At 43.6% G+C, this 16,555-nt stretch overlaps 2 protein-coding genes and 1 long non-coding RNA gene across 10 annotated transcripts in view; 1 reads left to right on the top strand and 2 right to left on the bottom strand.

The window, feature by feature from the left end:
• Positions 1 to 1,058: 1,058 nt before the first annotated feature.
• On the bottom strand, positions 1,059 to 2,508 carry LOC135493269 (uncharacterized). Its single transcript, XR_010448217.1, has 3 exons — positions 2,264 to 2,508; positions 1,792 to 1,832; positions 1,059 to 1,198 (listed from the first exon to the last, which is right to left on the bottom strand). It is a non-coding gene; the product is annotated as an uncharacterized LOC135493269 (long non-coding RNA).
• Positions 2,509 to 2,665: 157 nt separating this feature from the next.
• Positions 2,666 to 7,698, bottom strand: LOC135493267 (uncharacterized). Its single transcript, XM_064780418.1, has 2 exons — positions 7,004 to 7,698; positions 2,666 to 6,188 (listed from the first exon to the last, which is right to left on the bottom strand). Exons 1-2 carry the CDS (start codon positions 7,077 to 7,079, stop codon positions 3,610 to 3,612), a joined length of 2,655 nt encoding a protein of 884 aa, XP_064636488.1. The 5' UTR covers positions 7,080 to 7,698; the 3' UTR covers positions 2,666 to 3,609.
• Positions 7,699 to 8,349: 651 nt separating this feature from the next.
• The window catches only part of LOC135493751 (bridge-like lipid transfer protein family member 1), a 50,813-nt gene continuing 42,607 nt past the window's right edge, over positions 8,350 to 16,555 (top strand). For all 8 annotated transcript variants that reach the window (XM_064781295.1, XM_064781301.1, XM_064781296.1 and 5 more), the window contains exons 1-13: positions 8,350 to 8,434; positions 9,062 to 9,398; positions 9,547 to 9,690; positions 10,353 to 10,539; positions 11,154 to 11,220; positions 11,496 to 11,686; positions 11,945 to 12,323; positions 12,795 to 12,965; positions 13,155 to 13,272; positions 13,643 to 13,798; positions 14,254 to 14,351; positions 14,716 to 14,879; positions 15,686 to 16,184. In XM_064781295.1, the coding sequence (XP_064637365.1) occupies positions 9,191 to 9,398; positions 9,547 to 9,690; positions 10,353 to 10,539; positions 11,154 to 11,220; positions 11,496 to 11,686; positions 11,945 to 12,323; positions 12,795 to 12,965; positions 13,155 to 13,272; positions 13,643 to 13,798; positions 14,254 to 14,351; positions 14,716 to 14,879; positions 15,686 to 16,184 (2,382 nt within the window). In that variant the 5' untranslated portion in view covers positions 8,350 to 8,434; positions 9,062 to 9,190. The remainder of the gene's footprint in view (positions 8,435 to 9,061; positions 9,399 to 9,546; positions 9,691 to 10,352; positions 10,540 to 11,153; positions 11,221 to 11,495; positions 11,687 to 11,944; positions 12,324 to 12,794; positions 12,966 to 13,154; positions 13,273 to 13,642; positions 13,799 to 14,253; positions 14,352 to 14,715; positions 14,880 to 15,685; positions 16,185 to 16,555) is intronic.

The raw sequence follows: 16,555 nt of genomic DNA, 5'->3' as shown, positions 1-16,555 counted from the left end.
GACATAGAGAGATAAGCATACATGTAGGGGGTCCAGGAGTGACTGCATTTTTTAGGTCTTTTTAGACTCCTGTCCATTTTGAGATGATTCCTTAATCAGGGTTGGCTCAGTGATTTTTTTCCTCCTGGCCACTGTTTAGCCAAATGGCTGTCACTTTTAGCCATATTGAGTCAGCTCTAGCCATTGCCGATCGTTTGTTCATCTTGGAGACGACCCAGCCCCCAGAGTAACATGTGCGAGAATGGCAGCCCGCCAGTACTGAGACTAGCCAATCAACGAACGATTCGAGGAACCCGTGACCGGAGACTCCATGGCAACGAAGTGAGCGGGAAACTAGCCGATTGTATGCGTAAGGCGACCAGCAGCGCCACCAAAATCACTAGCGGTAATGGGTAGAACTACAATGCAGACGATAGCAACCATGTGTGATAGCGCGGCCGCCCGCAAATATGATAATAGCGTGGCCGCCCGCGAGTGAGTATTAATTTAATACTCACTTGTGTGCAAACTTGTTTGTTTTCAAGCCTCGTACAGTTGTAAGTTTTTCCCCAACATTTCGGATTTAGGTTTCGGACAGAAAAACCTGAATTGTATATTCTTTTATCTATGTACATAGGCTTTGAAAGAAAATATTTATGCGGCTTTAAGATAGGATATATTATATATAAATAAGGAAAGGAAGACTGAATTGCTTTACATTTGTCTCCAATTCTTGTTACATTGTTGGCCGATTGGAGGCCTATTACCTATAATAAAGGATATGACTTTCGGTACTGTTAACATTTAATGAGGAGAGAGGCGTACCCAAGATTTTGACAACACCAGGAGTTTTCATCCTCCTAGTCTGATGGTGTAAGGTTAAAACTAGGACCACTGCGATTTCAGTTTGCGAAATGTTTTGATGTGTTTTCGGACACGTAAACCACCAACGAAATACTGCTTATGGAATGTTTGTCTTGTTCTTCTCTCTCCTGCCCCCAAGTCTTCCCTCCTCGAGTCCTATGAATGGTGGAACGGGTAGCTGTGGGCTGAGGCAGTTCCTAGCTTTGCATCCCCTGGGCCGGGTTCCTGTGACATCATCAGCATTACGTTTTCGCAGCCGCCTGGAGGTGTTCCGTTCTAAATGGACGTACCCCTGATTTTCTTTAGTTAGTGAAATTAAACCATGCTGACTCTCATGGATGGCACCTTGCTGAACCTGTAAATAAATATTGCTCCACTGCATATCAAGAATTTCGCTTTCCCGTTGCTCTTGGGGTGGCTGCTCCAAGCAGGGGAGATCGCCAGGCCCAAACTCTACAGTCCAGGCAGTTCGGGTTTGGATGAGTGGTGACCAAGATGTCCACACCACTTGCTGCCCATTTGAGGTCAAAATACCAAAGGTTGAATCTTATATTGTGATATCTACAGCAAATAGTGTGATCAAGCAGTCTGGTAGATTTATTAAAAGACCCTAGATCAACTGACAGTACATTACTACATGTAGTCTATCCCGTATATCCCCTGGGTATATCCTGCAAGTTTATCCTTTTCAGGAGAAATCCTGGTAGCTGCTAATGCACCATTCACTACTGTTATGTACTGGTTATCACATGCTCTTGTGAGGAAAGAAACAACTGCATGGTTAAGTGATGTGCTCAAGGACACTTAGAACGGCTGGAGTCAACTCAGTCATCAATAATTCCATCTTTTAACCTTCCCACAAAGCAACAGAATTTCCAAATGCCACTGTTAAATAGCATCTTCATCAAGTACTTGTCTCAGTGGATGAGGTAATCATACGTGGCCTACCTTCCAATCAGCTTTCCTGTTCGGTAGACTCCGACACAATACTGCAATGTAAAAAAGGCACTACAAAGTAAATCCCCATTTCTGGCCCAAACCAGAGTGGTAGTTCGGAAAAAAGACACCATACCAGACAAATCACTTTTCAGCATCCAAGCAACAAGCAAAAACTTGGCTGCCATTACCAAATAGAATTAAAATATGTGGTAAGGTAATGAGCAAATTTACATCTTTTTAGTGTCACTAGGTACCAGCTTTGCAATGAAAAAGACAAGATGTACCGTGATAATCCACTTATACAATCAGCTACCCTGTATTAGACTCCCTGGGCAGCCCATTGCGTCATCCTGATTGGGTCTCCGTATGTCAGGATGAGGAACGAGGCCAGTCCACTGCGTCCGGAGCGCACCTTGTATTCACTCCATAGGAGTGATCACGAGGAAAGGATTAGGGCCAACTTCAAGAAAAAACGTCCTACCTGGGAGCCAGTACGTGAAAACCAGAAGAAAGAGGATGCACAAGGACGGTGGTGACTTGGCCATAACTCGGAGTTTCCTGCTAAATCTAAATCAAATTAGAAAATACACCCAGTGCCCGGTTGTTCAAAACTAGGTGAGAAGCAGACTTGGCGTTAGTATAGCAGAATAGCTTGGCATCATTTCACTTTCATTTCAAGTTCGTTCTGACCTATTCTGAACAACCTGCCCCGGGCCTGGACTCTCAACAAATAATTAGGGATATGCCTATCGCAAACCTCTCAACAATGAAGGACAACGTGATCCATGATTTCAATAAAAATTATATATATTTTTTTGTATTATGTAAACATTTGTGTTGCCAGTTTATAGGCCACATATCATTTTGTGTACGGATATTCTTTTCAGCAGAAAATCAAGTTGGTGGAGGGAGACGAGAGATGACATCGCTCTGAGTTAATTTTTTTGGAAATTAAAGTGTCCTTTTCTCGCCGTGAAACTATTCCAAAGTGTCTATTTTGTGACGCCTGCCAAGGCTAGACTTATATGTCGTACTGTTAACATAACATCCTTTTACCTCAAATCGGTCATTTTGAGGACAAACCACGGCTAGAATGCCAGAATGGGGAGTGCTTTAACTCTCACGGCTGAGGGAACGACGAAAATCCCTTTTTCATCATGGGCCTACAAACTGTTTTCTACCATTGAATTCCGAACACCACCAGTCGGAAGACCCCATCCGTGGTTTTGCCCTATTAAGACAACGGAGGATGGCCCGTAAACCACAAACCCGTGGCCTCCTTAGATAATGTATTGCGTCAATGTCTGGGTCGTTGCCGATTTGCTGTCAAATATCAAGAAATATACACTCAGTAGACTGAAGGTGACAAAATGCCACCGTGTCAAAATGTCAAGCGAGGACATCCGGCAATATGCACTAGAACTGAAGGCTTATCATTTCAATTTAAAGCGCCATGCCCTGATTTACACTCCTAAGCAGGGTCCGCGTTCAAACGTCAGTCTTTCCTGCAATGACAGCGTAGGAGCGTAGCCCTGATTATAATAATGTTACCAAGTAATGAAAAGAAGTGTTCTGCACAATATGATTCGCATCCGCAATAGGCACAACCCTATTCGAAGCGCCAATTATGTGACGAAGTTCCGCGCGCCAGGCACAGACTCCCAAGTTTGCGCACCAGAGTAGACATAGAAATTAATGCCCACCTGGAAAAAGTGTCCGGCCCAATGGTATTCGGACGGAGTTTCATATCAAATCAAAGCAAAATACGCAAGATCGATGAAAAGTACGACCGAAGTTTTAGACCAAACTTATCATTCATAAAAATTATTAACCTGTTCGCTGGTCTTTCGACGAGGACAACGTGTCACCCCTCACGACAGACCTAGAGCTTCCCGACTTACTGTACTCTGTCGAGTACATCTTTAAAACGCGTCGATTCAGGGAGAATCCGGCCCCAATGAGAATTCCTTGTGTTGTATTAAAAACAATGAACACGTACCATAAAGCTTTGACGTTCGTGGCAGCGGCAAGGAAGCCAAAAATCCAAGTCAGTCCCATTACGGAGGATAACTTCACGTAGAGCCAAAAGTTCAATCTGCTTTCTTTGTCTGAATGGGTCACCTTTGTCATTTCTGACACTTTGAATATGTTGGAGACGGTATACGAAAACATGATAATGTTGGAGCAGATTATTAAACAAATGGGTAAAGCGAAAGTGTACATAAGTGTGTTAAAGTTTGATATCCAACAAACATTCCTGTTGCCGTAACCAACTTCGAATTCTGTACAGGCGCAGAATTCGATGACAGCACAGGTTGCAACGACTAAAGCTGGCGTTCCCCAGCTGTAGAGATAGTACCTGATGTAAGATTTCCGTACCTGGTCTTTGTCTTTCATCCCCTTTGCGCTGAATGTCTTCATGGCATTCCAAGAAATCGCGTTCATCCAACAAAATGTAACCAACCACGCGTAATGCTCCGCCATGGCTATGACAGAACAAATTATTCGGTCGTCTGTTTTGTCCAAAGCCGTCAAGAAGATTAATTGGGAAGTGAACAGCGCAACGCAGAGGTTCATGAGCATCTTTCCCGGGAGTGTCCTCAGTGGAGATAGGATGAGGTAGGTTAGGACGGTGTAGGCAAGCCCTGCTAGAGACAGGGACAGCCCGACGAGAGTCACGACGCCTTGGATGTCATCATCGTTTAGAAAACCTTGGAACAATGACCATTTTTCCTGCAGAGCGTCAGCGCAGATGAAGACGAAATCGTCTACAATTTCGAACTCGTCTGACCTGAGCGTTAACGCGGATCCAGGCCGGACCAGTGGCGCTCCATCCGCCCATTGGTAGTTTTCCTTCGGATAGAGTACCTTCGGGCAACTCAGCTTTGAGCTGTTCGAACATAAGTAGGTTGTAAGGTTCATGCCAGAATTTTCAGGGGTGACTACCAAGAGGTAGTCGCTCGTATTGGCTAGGAACGACCTAAAACCAAACGTAGAATTTATGCGTACTGAATTCGTTTCATGGCACCCGTCAAATGCCAATTGTGAAGACATTTGAAAGTTGTCAATCCATATTTTATCCAACTTGGACACCAACTCATCGATTTCTTGACTTTCAAATTCTATTGATGCCCTCAAAAATATTTCAGCGAAAATCTGTTTGCTGTCATTGTTTGCAACAGAGGTAAAATTGGCAACACCAAGTGGCTGTTTTTGGAATCCTACATCCAGCTCTGCTAATAACGCTTTTTCGTCAACTGTGGCTCTGCCGATAACGAATATTGTCAAGAAAATTATCTTTCTACAAAACCCGTTGCTGGCAAAGTAGCCCTCGCTGCAAACAACGGGTTTACAGAGACTTTCGTCTTCGTCGAATATCTCCCATTCGTCGCAGATTTCTTTTTGGATTCTTTCGAAGTCGAGTAAGAGTTTGAAAGAAAATACTGGGTTCAAATCCCGATTTGGTACATCACCCGAGGGACCAACATAAGGTATTGCTGCACATTTAAGTTTTGTCTCAAACCTGATACCATTACACAAGGCGCAATGTATGTCCTTGTATATTGGTCCAAAAAAGGGGGCGACAACCTGTACAGGCGCGAAAACACGGCCACAGCTATCTGAGATATTCTGAGGAACGTCTTCCACGGGCGCGACTGACGAACACGAACTGACCGCGTACTCAAAATCAGAATGGCACTTTCTAAATGCAAGGAAACCAAGTCCCTTGAAATCAACCAGTTTGTTAAATTCTAAGCGACAGGAGTCGGCATTTGAGTCATTATCAAAGCATTTTTTCGTCGCATTCCAGGACGAAAGCAACGCCGCTTTTGATGCACCAACATGACAGAGTGCGCAGAAGTAGTTGCGAAAAGAAACGATACCATCTGTCAAAGGTAGATAACTCATCTCCAGAAAGCCTGGGAGACCTTCCCGGCAGTACTGCGCAAACTTTTCGTTTGCCTTTATGGGGCACCGCGTCACCATCCAGTACTTTTCATACTTCCCATCCAATTTGATCTCCCAACAACTCATATACGAGAACAAGTTTTCAAACTGCGTCCTCGCGTCATTCTCCGCCTTTGTCATATTCGCCTCGCACTGAGCAGCTTCGAAGCAGCAATCTTTAGCGATGTTGCAAGCCCAGTCGCAGTAACAACCTGTACCGAAAGGCCAATCATAATTCGGTTGGCACGCATCTTCCTGACACACGCTTTTGCAAAGATTCTCCTTGACAATATCGTGAATTGTTTTGTTGGCGGTCGCTGGGTCATTAACATCACTGATTGTTCCGTTGTATATAGTTTTGTTGGAATTTGCTGGGTCATCAATATCTCTGAATGTTCCGTTGCAGTTGATTGTTTTGTTTGAAGTCGCTGCGTCAACATCATGGATTGTGCAATTAACTGGAATAATAGAGACGTCTGGAATCAGCACGACAAACGCTTGCGTAGACGATAACACTTGACTGTTGCACTCTTATATTTTGTGTTTTCGTTCCGTTTATAATACTGTTTCTAGTCCCCTCTTGAAAACGACTACGCCGTAAATTATACCAATGATTACGAATAAAAAATACCCAGTTTCGTGCCCGCCGCCGCATGACAACTATAAAAATATCGCTCGTCTGCGGGTAAAACCAATAATCGCAGGTTTGACACTACTTAGCATCAGGTCGCGGCGACAACAGATTCTTGTTGCAGGTACCTGCGGTATCCAGCGCAAACGAGGGATTTTTAAAATTGCATGCGATCTTGATCGTAGGTTGCAGCGATGAGAATTGTCAAAGGAATGAAGCCCAGAAAAAACCCAGGTCGATGCGGCCGCCGATTTCCCCTGTAAGCGAGCGATTTCTTTATCAAACAGGTTGACTGTTTCTTGCCGAATCGGAGGTCGTAGTGGTGTTCGGTTGTCTATCGCCGGCGCCTATAACTATGACCATCGAAAAAACCCGGAGATTCTGTCGTCGCAGGCGTTCATGATCGCTCGTCACAGCTACACAAAATTTGCAGGACGCTTTTGATATATGCAGCAAACCCGCCAGCATTTCTTGTAATTGCAAGTCACTGGCAGTATGCGCCGAACATACCACCAGTGCCTGGAACAACAAATAAATTTTCCCGGCCGGCCTCCACAGACCAGAGATTTCTGTCGCATGCTACAATCGCACGTCGCTGAAACAGAAAGCGCTAGTGTGCGGAGGTCTCATAATTTCACTCACCTTTGTCAAATGAGGCGTTATTCGAAGAAGCCATGATCATGTGAAAAAGGGCGGCAATACAGAAAAGTCGATCCATGGTTTTTGGCTGACCGAGAATGCGATCGAAGTTAAATGATAAAACGAAGAGGTTTCTGTTACTGCAGAATTTCTCAAGATGATTAGTTGGAAGATACGAAGGCACATAGTTGAATGAAAGAGCTACTTAGAGATGCCCCCGGGGACGCCCTCATGCCTGTACGTCTGGCGATCCGTCTTGGTTGCATTCCGGTCTTATGTCTTTCTGGTTGTACTTGGCGAAGCGATGGTCCCAGCGGTTCCCCAAAGTGACTTCTTTGAAAGGTTTCATAACAAAAGCTTGGCGATTCATTTGTAGAGAAGTACTATATGGGCTTTTCAATTTTGTTTCTCCTTGGTGTCGAACATGACGGAAGAGCTGGCGGCAGCAAGCACTTATACGTTTTGCGGCTTCGGCGCGTTTGGCAGTGGACAAGCCCGTGAAAAACAGGCAGCGGCCGCTAATCGTATTTTGATTTGATGAAGGAAACTTCTGGAGAATTTTGTTAATCGAAAATATCGACCACAGAACTTCAACCCGTCAGTGCGCCGCCAACTTCATCTTGGTCTCGAGACAGCGCGGTCGATAAACCCCCTATTCAGCTTTCGCAGCTTGTTGCAGACTGAGAACAGCCCAATTTGCCGATGCGAAGGATGACCAATTAGTAAATGGAGACCGAGGCAACGCTGTCCTATCTCTTATATTCCTCAACTCAGAAAATTACTATAACAGTGTAGAATTTCTCGTTTTTCTGCATCAATAATAAAGTGACTATAGTGGTCATGCCGTCCTTGTAATTGCTTGGGTCTTGTTTCAGTGCCCGGGGCATCATCTGATGCACATTTATTCAGGCATCATGCTATTTTCAATTTGGTCCCAAAGCTCTCCGCGCATTTTTGACCATCTTGAATATCAGATTTTTCTGTTTCTGGTCTCGAACATGTTGCAAATGTTGAGTATAAAACAGGTTTGTAGCGGGGTTTGTTGGTCCGGCGCAGAACGAGACGTTCCAATCTATTGATATTCTACTGAAATGTGTTTTTCCTGTCTTATGAGAGCTGATAAGGCAAAGAGAAATGTCTTCAAAAAGATCTGATTCAGGCCATTGAGGTGATGCAAATAGATGAGCGCGTTGGGCATCTTTGGCAAAACGCGGGAAACAGTCTACTAATTCAAATTTCGCGCCGTTCGTTTATAAGGAATCCCCATTCGGATTGACGTCATCAGACCATACGCTGGGAGCATTGAAGAAGACGTTGTTGAAGAAAGTGAAATCAAATCGCAAGGTATATCCCCATCAACATGGCGGAAGCTTATTTTGTTTGATGAAAAAATAACTGGACCGTCTATAAACTTGGCTCAAATGCGATGAATGAGTACGAAAATATATTTTATCTCTTCCGTGCAGATTTTTGTACTAATGAAGAAACTCTCTGCGCGTAGACATTGCTCTTGCCATTTCTTTGACCGAGAATTGACGCTCTAAAGTTGATGTGGTTCGCCCCACTTTCACTTCAGTATGAGTATCGAGTATGATGATGATGAGAATGACTAAGCCTACAGCTAGGCTACTACATGCACTGCAGGCCCCTCGGTTATAAGCCTGTGCAAATCCCCTAATGCATTGTTTGCGAGCATGCAGTTTGCCAATCAATGGACAATAGGCCCTTTGCCAGATACGCCGGTGCGGTACCACCCAGATGACCTAGTCCTAGGGTCAGCCTCACAAACTACCTTTACAATAGAATAGTGAATAGGTTTTTATGGTCAATGATGCCAGACAATGCCTCTCAAGCCATTGTCTGGCATACTTTCCCGACCCCACTGTGCTAACTGGTGTATGCAATCTGGCAAAAGGCAGACTATTGCTGCAGGAAAGCATCTTTCCTATCCAAATAAGTCTTGATCCAGTACCGTACTACGCTAGCCTGCTAGGTCCATGTCCATGATGTACTGATCACTGTTCCAAGTTTTCCTCATACAAATAATTTCAACTTTTGCAGGTTAACCTAGTTTGTTTGCCTATACACTGCAGAAGAAAGAGTGTGCAGTCTACAGTGCCAAAATGCCCACTACAGCTTTAAGGACAACTCTACTCAACCAGTCCTGAGGAGAAGCTTCTGACCGCAATAATGCTTTCTCCGGCATGGAATGGTTCCCTTATCGAAAAGATCGAGGATGAGCTACCAGATTCTACATTCTATTGGCTGCTGATAGCGTTAGCCCTGGCGATAGCATGGGTTGTCCACATCACGTACTACAACAGCCGTGTCATTGGTCTCATCCTCACGTTCATCCTGAACAAGTTCATCATAAAGAAGATGGGGCATATTCAGTTTGGTGAGTTTATATGCCCTTTTGTCTAATGAAAAAAATACAGTAGAACCTCTGTATTAGGGACACCCTTGGACTGACAAGTGATTCAATCTTTCTTCAGGAATGCTGAATGTTCAGCGATGACTTTTTTATGTCAAATTCTTGTTTTCAGGGTCATTTTCCTTCTCGGTTCTTTCTGGAAAAATCATGTTCCGAGATGTTCATTTCATGACAGAAGATTACAGCGTAAGGGTGCAGGATGGATGGCTCATATTCCGATGGTGGAGGCCTTACGTTTATAAAGATGTCAAAGATGGTAGGTGCTGATGCTAGAATAAGTCAGGATTGTTTGGGTGTTGAAGGGAGAAACATATGCATGGATTCATCTCAGTCGTACTGATTTAGGCCTGCGGGAATTCAAGAGGTTGATCTAGTTTCAGTTGACTCTATAACCTTTGTGTGCTGATGCCTTACGCTCACAGTAGTGTGATATTCTCAGCATGTGACTTGAACAGACCGCTGTCTTAACCTCCTATAGCCGTAGGGGAGCGAAGACTTAGTACCGTCCTCCTTACTTGGCGGTAGTTAGAATTTTGAAATGCGGCAATTTCAAAATGCAGCCTCTTCATCTGTATCTCATTGTATAATAATAATAATAATACGAGTCTTATATTGCGCAGTATCCAACCATTAACTGGCCGCTCAAAGCGATTGATAGGCCTCTTTAAAAAGCAAATGTTGGGATAGACAGAAGAACGGCCGATGAAGAGCGCAGAGTTCGAGAAACGGTATGAACGGTGAGAAGTTCTGAAAGGTATTGGGGAGCAAGTTGGTGAAGACACTTGTAAGTAAGAAGGAGAACGTTGTACTTGATGCGCTGTTGTATGAGGCTGCCCTGTACCATTTTTGCACTGTGCCACGCAATGTTTAAGTCACATCCTCCTTAAGAATTTATCTTCATCTTCTCTTCTATTTCAGATCTTTCTCATTCAGACACGAGGGTCTCAATCATGTTGGATAATTTCGAATTACACGTATACAACAGGTCAGCCACTTACGACAAAATTGAGCGACTTTTTGGGCTGGAGACTGAGATTATGCCGGCAAAGTACAAAGAAGAATCGGGTGAAAGTTCAGAAGACAGTGAACAAGATAATGCTCGAAGGTAAAATAAAAACTATTCTAGCTTCCCCTTTTCTTCAACATATTTGAAATAAGTGTTAAAAAGGGTGTCAGCATCCACATTGGTGGCGCTGATTTTCTAAGAAAGTGCATCAAAATGATATATAAACTCTGACAAAAATTGTCGGTCTCTTTTACTTTTACACCTACTTGTATCAATTGGTAGATGTTGGCACCTTGCTCTTTGGAGATGGAGACTTGTCTTAACTTGGGCTTTCCAATCCAATTTTTTGATTCCTTAAAGGGTAACTCGTGTCAAATTTCACCATATAATGTTTTAGCTGTTTTTGACAAATGACTACGTCACTTTCTCATAAATCGGTAAGGTTTTCGAATCGAAATGCACATTTTCGAGAAATTGATGGTTTAATCCCGCCAGGACGGCTCACTTCGATGCCGTTTTCGTTGATGACGTCACAACATGAACATTTTCGCGGTCGCGGTGGTTTACATTCAGCGATTTTATATTGTATAATAAATCTAATCAAAAATGGAAAATTTGAGCTTTACATTTGTGATCAACAATTAAAAACGGACGTATTTCCGCAAAGTTGTAAATCACATTATAGTATCATTTTAAGTGCTTCTACGTTTCAGAATTAAGGAAGGCAGTGGTTTACGCTGGAGAGATCTGATTCCCGTCATCAAATTCGATATCGCAGGGGTAAGTTGTCTCGTATTAGTCTCTTCTACCTGGTCACTGCACTACGGCAGTGCGTATTCCTATTTTCCTGAACCACCAGTAAATACAATGAAGGAAAAGGCGTCCCCCTTTAAAAACCACATTGCATTTGTGCATCGAAGACCAGTTCTACTGAAATTTAAAAAACTTTGACTTTGTGAAAGTGGCACTTTGGCTTCAATCATAAATAAAGACCTATTGTGTTAGCGAACACGAATGATGATCTATTTCCTTAAAGTATTTTCCATTTTTTTCAGGGTCGATTCGTTTTTGGCAACCACCTGGTCCCGACTAGTCTCTCCGTCAGTTTTGAAGATGCCCACATGATGTATACAACTCGTCCCGCGTCGACACCTTTTGACAACTTCATGCACTTTGTGAAATGTAACGTGGAGAATCTGCGAATCATGCTCGTGCCGAGTCCAAAGTATATGGGAATGGTAGATGAGTAAGTAGAGTGGAACCTCCCTTAGCGGACACCTCTCTATTAAGGACAACCTCTCTATTAGGGACACTTGTTTTGGTTCCTAAGTGGTTGTTTCCAACTTCGAAATGAAGTGAATGCCAGTTTTAAGGGTGTGAGTCTGTTCTCTGGAAAATAAAGAAAAGTCTGCCGTAGGATTTAAAGTTTTAGCCAAAATGGCGGTGCCTATGGTCAATCCTTAAATTCAAAGTTTTTCAAAGGGTGTTTTCCTTGTTCCTTCAGACCACCACGCTTCATGGGCCAAGGGTTCGTCGTCATGCAGTCGACCAACGTTGAGTTGTACTTCCACATGGACGATCCGGGTCTCGTCCCGCACGAGCCCGAGGTTTTACACCTCGTGGACGGCGATGTCGTCACCAGCCCGACGTTCCCCATCTGGGGGATCGATGTGAAGTGCGGCAAGGGCACAGACATTAGTTACGGGCCTTGGGCGGACCGGCAGAGGGAACATTTGTGGAAATTTTTCTTCCCGGCTGACTATGACCCGATGGAAGTTACTCGGATGCCGGAGCCAGGCCAGAGGAGGATTTACAAAACATTTGACTTCCGAATGAACATCTTGGCCGAGGCAACACTGGATATTCTCTTCACAAAAAACAAGGTAAGTAACGTATCCAAATAGATTTATCAGGTTGGTCTGATATAGTCCATAGGTTTTATTACTACAGGCCGAATTCGAAAGTTAAGTAAGAATAAGAGTGTACTTTGTGTGTTGAACACGGTGCATTTACATGTACAGTGGAGCCTCTCTTAGCGGACACCTTGACCTTTCTATGTAGGACACTAGTTTTGGTCCCAGATTGGTTGTTTCCATTCAATTTGACCACTCTAATCAGGACACCTCTTTATCAAGGACAGCACTTGTCAGACCTGAGGGTGTCCTTGATAGAGAGGTTCTACTGTACATGTACATGTCTCTACGGATACATCACATGCTCAAAAGCAGGATTTGTGGTTTTTGAATCACGGGATTGATGAAATTTCGAGTGTGGATCAGTATCTTCAGCTCCATGATGATTACAATGAAATTTTCCTCAGTGGTTCTGCAGTGTCGTTTTATGACCTGTTTCAGGAAACTCAAGCCATCCACATGAATGCTGGTCCAGGGTCTTACGTTGAGGTCACCATACCGTGGATAACTCAAGAGTATGGCTACACGACCAAAGTTCTTGGCCAGCTTCTCCATTTGGACGCCACCACTAGTCTTCAATACAGGTCACTGTTGGAGTGTGAAACACTGGAGGTAAGACTTTGAGATCATCGAGGCCTACAATGCAAATTTTGCTGCTTCAGTGAAGTGACAGGATAATTTTGTCATCCAATTCCATGTCCGCAAAAGAAACATTAGACTTGGCAGTAAAAAGTAAAGAACCAAAAATCTAACAAATGTAAGAATAGTACTTGTTACTGAATCAATAATATTTTTTTTCAGTTTGACGTTGGAATGGCCTACCCGTCGACATGGAATGAGGATCAGAACTGGACCTGTGATCTGACAGCTTGTAAAGCTTCCGTTGTGCTCATCTATCACCATAAATACTTCTTGGCTGGTGAGTATTGGATTAGGTCATACCTGCCAAATTTTTGCGCCCGTTTACTTTGCGATTCATGACAATTTCTGGAAAAAAAGTAATTTGGCGGATTCGAAACATTCTTCAGATAGTGTAATCCATTTTGTGAGTAGAAGTGAGAGTCTGCTCTTTGGAACTCAGTATTTCAAAGACACACAATTGATTTCTGTACTGTAGATATGTGCAGAGGTCTTTTTGCACACATAATCAGTGGTAATTGAATCAAAATTAGGACACTGTCTAGCAGTGAATCAATCACTGCTTCCTAATAATGAAGCTGAGGCTAACACAACAAGACTTCACCAACCTACTGACACCATTCTATTCTACATGTTCCTTGTCTTTCCAGCCCTATTTGACGACTGGGGAAGTCGATCCCGGCCGGATATTTGTCACTTTGTTCCGTACACGTGGCACTTCAACCTCATCATCAAGGAATTTGAGCTTATCACGCTGGCGAATGAGTACAACTGGATTGACTGTTCATCACAACATCAGGAGAATGGTAAGTGTCCACTTTCTCATGAGGTAAATCAGTGGACCTGCCCTTCTTGAAAGAGGGAGTATTCATCATGCCGACATGCTTCTGACTCGGGTAGGAATTCTGACAATTATTACAAAACATACAGTGGAACCTTCCTTGATAATGGACACCTCTAACAAGGACACGCTCTCTATCAAGGACACTTGTTTTGGGCCAAAATAGGTTGTTTCCATTCAATTTGATCTCTCCAATCAGGACATCTCTCTGTTACGGACAGAACTTAGGGGTCCGTATAGAGAGGTTCAGTTCTACTGTACATGTAGTTGTTATTTTAATGTCAGAAGCACATGGACCAGTTTCCTTTCTGGAGCCAGCACAGCTAAAAATTCAATATGGCCGAATGTCCCAAATTTCCTACAGCTATGATCGACACTCTTTGGTACGCCCTCTTTATGTCTATTTTCTTCTGTTTCCAGCTCACATTGCCTTCTGTGGTGAAATGTTTGACCTCTCTTTCTCACTGCCGTTCACTGACTTCCTGCCAGCGACAGTCCCAGTCAAGTTCTTTATCAGGGTAAGCTTTCTTTGAGCTCATTTAGTCGTTACTCGGGCGGCCCACCTGCGTCACTTCAGCCGGCGCTGACTGTCACTACAGGGTGGCCCAGAATTATTTTCCCTTGCACAGTAGAATTCTATTGTGTATCCGTTGTGTGAGAGAAAATAATCCAGGCCACCCTGTAGAGTATGATGGTTTTATCAAGTGTTGTATGCAAAAAGAAACTTTTTTGCGCAAAGTTTCCTGTCTATCTACATGTAGTGCTGCAGTCACTGATCAAAGAAAGGCCAAATTAAAAATCTGTGTGAAATTTCTACGATTTTTGTCAACAGTCTGTCACTGATCTCCTTGTTTGTTTCAATATTCGTCGTCTGATTGACAGGGCGAATGCGTCGATTTGCGCATCTTCCTGCCCGAGAATAACACTAGTCGCCACATCATCATAGCCATGTCGGAGAACATGAAAATTACTGACAGGGACGGCGAGCTGCTTGATAAGACGTTTGGCACGAACGAGAAAAAGTTCAGGAACATAACAACAAGGAGGTACGTTAGTTGTAGTCGTATTCAAATTGTCAGATGTCTTATGCAAGTATCAATTCGTGTCTTGTACCCCCCCCTCCTCAAGGGTACGACACCTTATCACCCTATAACGACATCTTAAGGCTCAAGCATCACCCTTTTTTCACCAATGCTACTTTTTCTTTCGTCAAGACATCACCATCAACAATATATCAGTTATCACCGTCATATAAAGTAACCGAACTAATTTTACTGGGTAAGGCTGTATGTTCGACAAGACATCGACACATTAGCATCCTTATTCTTTCCAGCTTTGCCAAATTTTCACTAAAGGAAAAATAAATACTACTCAAGCATCGGCAAAGATTAGTGGTGATAGCTTAACTACCCTTGAGGAGGGGGGGGGTACAAGAAACGAATTGATTCTTGCATTAACGGACAAGTGGGGCGGAAGATATTTTTTTGTACTAAATTGGTTTTCAGTGGGACCTACTTCAGACAGGTTCAATAAGCTTTAGCTGCAAGTAACAGTTGACTAGAATGGAATGTAACCATAGGGCCAGCCTGAAATTTGTCAGCCATGTCCGAATCGGCCTTGCAACACCTGCGAAAATCATCATCAGAAAGTTCTCCCCCCAAGGGTCAGTCCAGTCACTGAGATACTCTCCTCTGTCGATGGTCCTGGCAACCTTACAGAATACAAGGGGGAGGGTACAGAGTTCACTCTGACCGCTGTAGAAATAAACAGCCCCTCATGTATTGCAGCATTTTGTTGGTCATTTCATCTGATGACAAATCTAACACAGAGTCTTCATGTATTTATTTTCCAGTCAGGGTTGGGTAGACTGTTGGACAACAACAATTGCGGCCATCAGTATCAGTTACACGTACCACCCCACACCGATAGTGGACGACCCCGGGCAGTATGCGAGGGGTACCTATCAGGATAACGAGGCCATGGACACACCGGAGAAAGAAGACGAACTACTGATTCCCTTGCGTATCATGAAGGATCGCCCACTGCTCAACGACATCCCAGAAAACTTCGATCCGACGTACATGGCGCCGGATACCATTCAAGTCGAGATCGAAATCGGCCCGTCAACTCTGATAGGATACGGGACTGTATTGAAAAATTTCTTACACGTCAAGGAGAACTACTTCGGCCAACATCAGAAGTTCACAGACTTTTACGATTCGCCAATTCTGGATAATAAGTCCGAGTCGATACATCCTGATTCTTCGAAACCGTTTGATCCTCGCCATTACAGGCCGTTTCAAGTGTTTGTTTCGTTGACGTTACACGATGTCCATGCGCATCTAATCAAGGTTAGTACTGGTACCTTCTCTTCTCTAAAGGGGGACTATAGGCAGGAGGAGAGGGGCTGATTTGGCCATCTTCAAGTGACTAGTATACACAGTAAGGGCCCTTGGTCATGTCAGACTCAGCACTAAATATATTCCTCGTACATACAAGCGTGAATTGTTTCGACCTACTGTGAGATGTGAGAGACTCCTATTGGCGGCTTTGTGTAACTTTATCTTGCCTGCCTAGCTGCTGTCTTTATTGTCCCTTTAAAGTAAAAAGCTTAGGCATTGACAAACCAGCAAGGCGATTTAAAGTAAGCTTTTAAAAAGGCACCTGCAGCAAACCTTATTTTGGGGAAACCCTGTGCAGGACATGTTATGAAACGACTACA

The sequence above is a fragment of the Lineus longissimus genome, chromosome 9 (assembly GCF_910592395.1).
Source record: "Lineus longissimus chromosome 9, tnLinLong1.2, whole genome shotgun sequence".
NCBI lineage: Eukaryota > Metazoa > Nemertea > Pilidiophora > Heteronemertea > Lineidae > Lineus > Lineus longissimus.
This window is presented reverse-complemented; position numbering and strand designations above follow the sequence as displayed.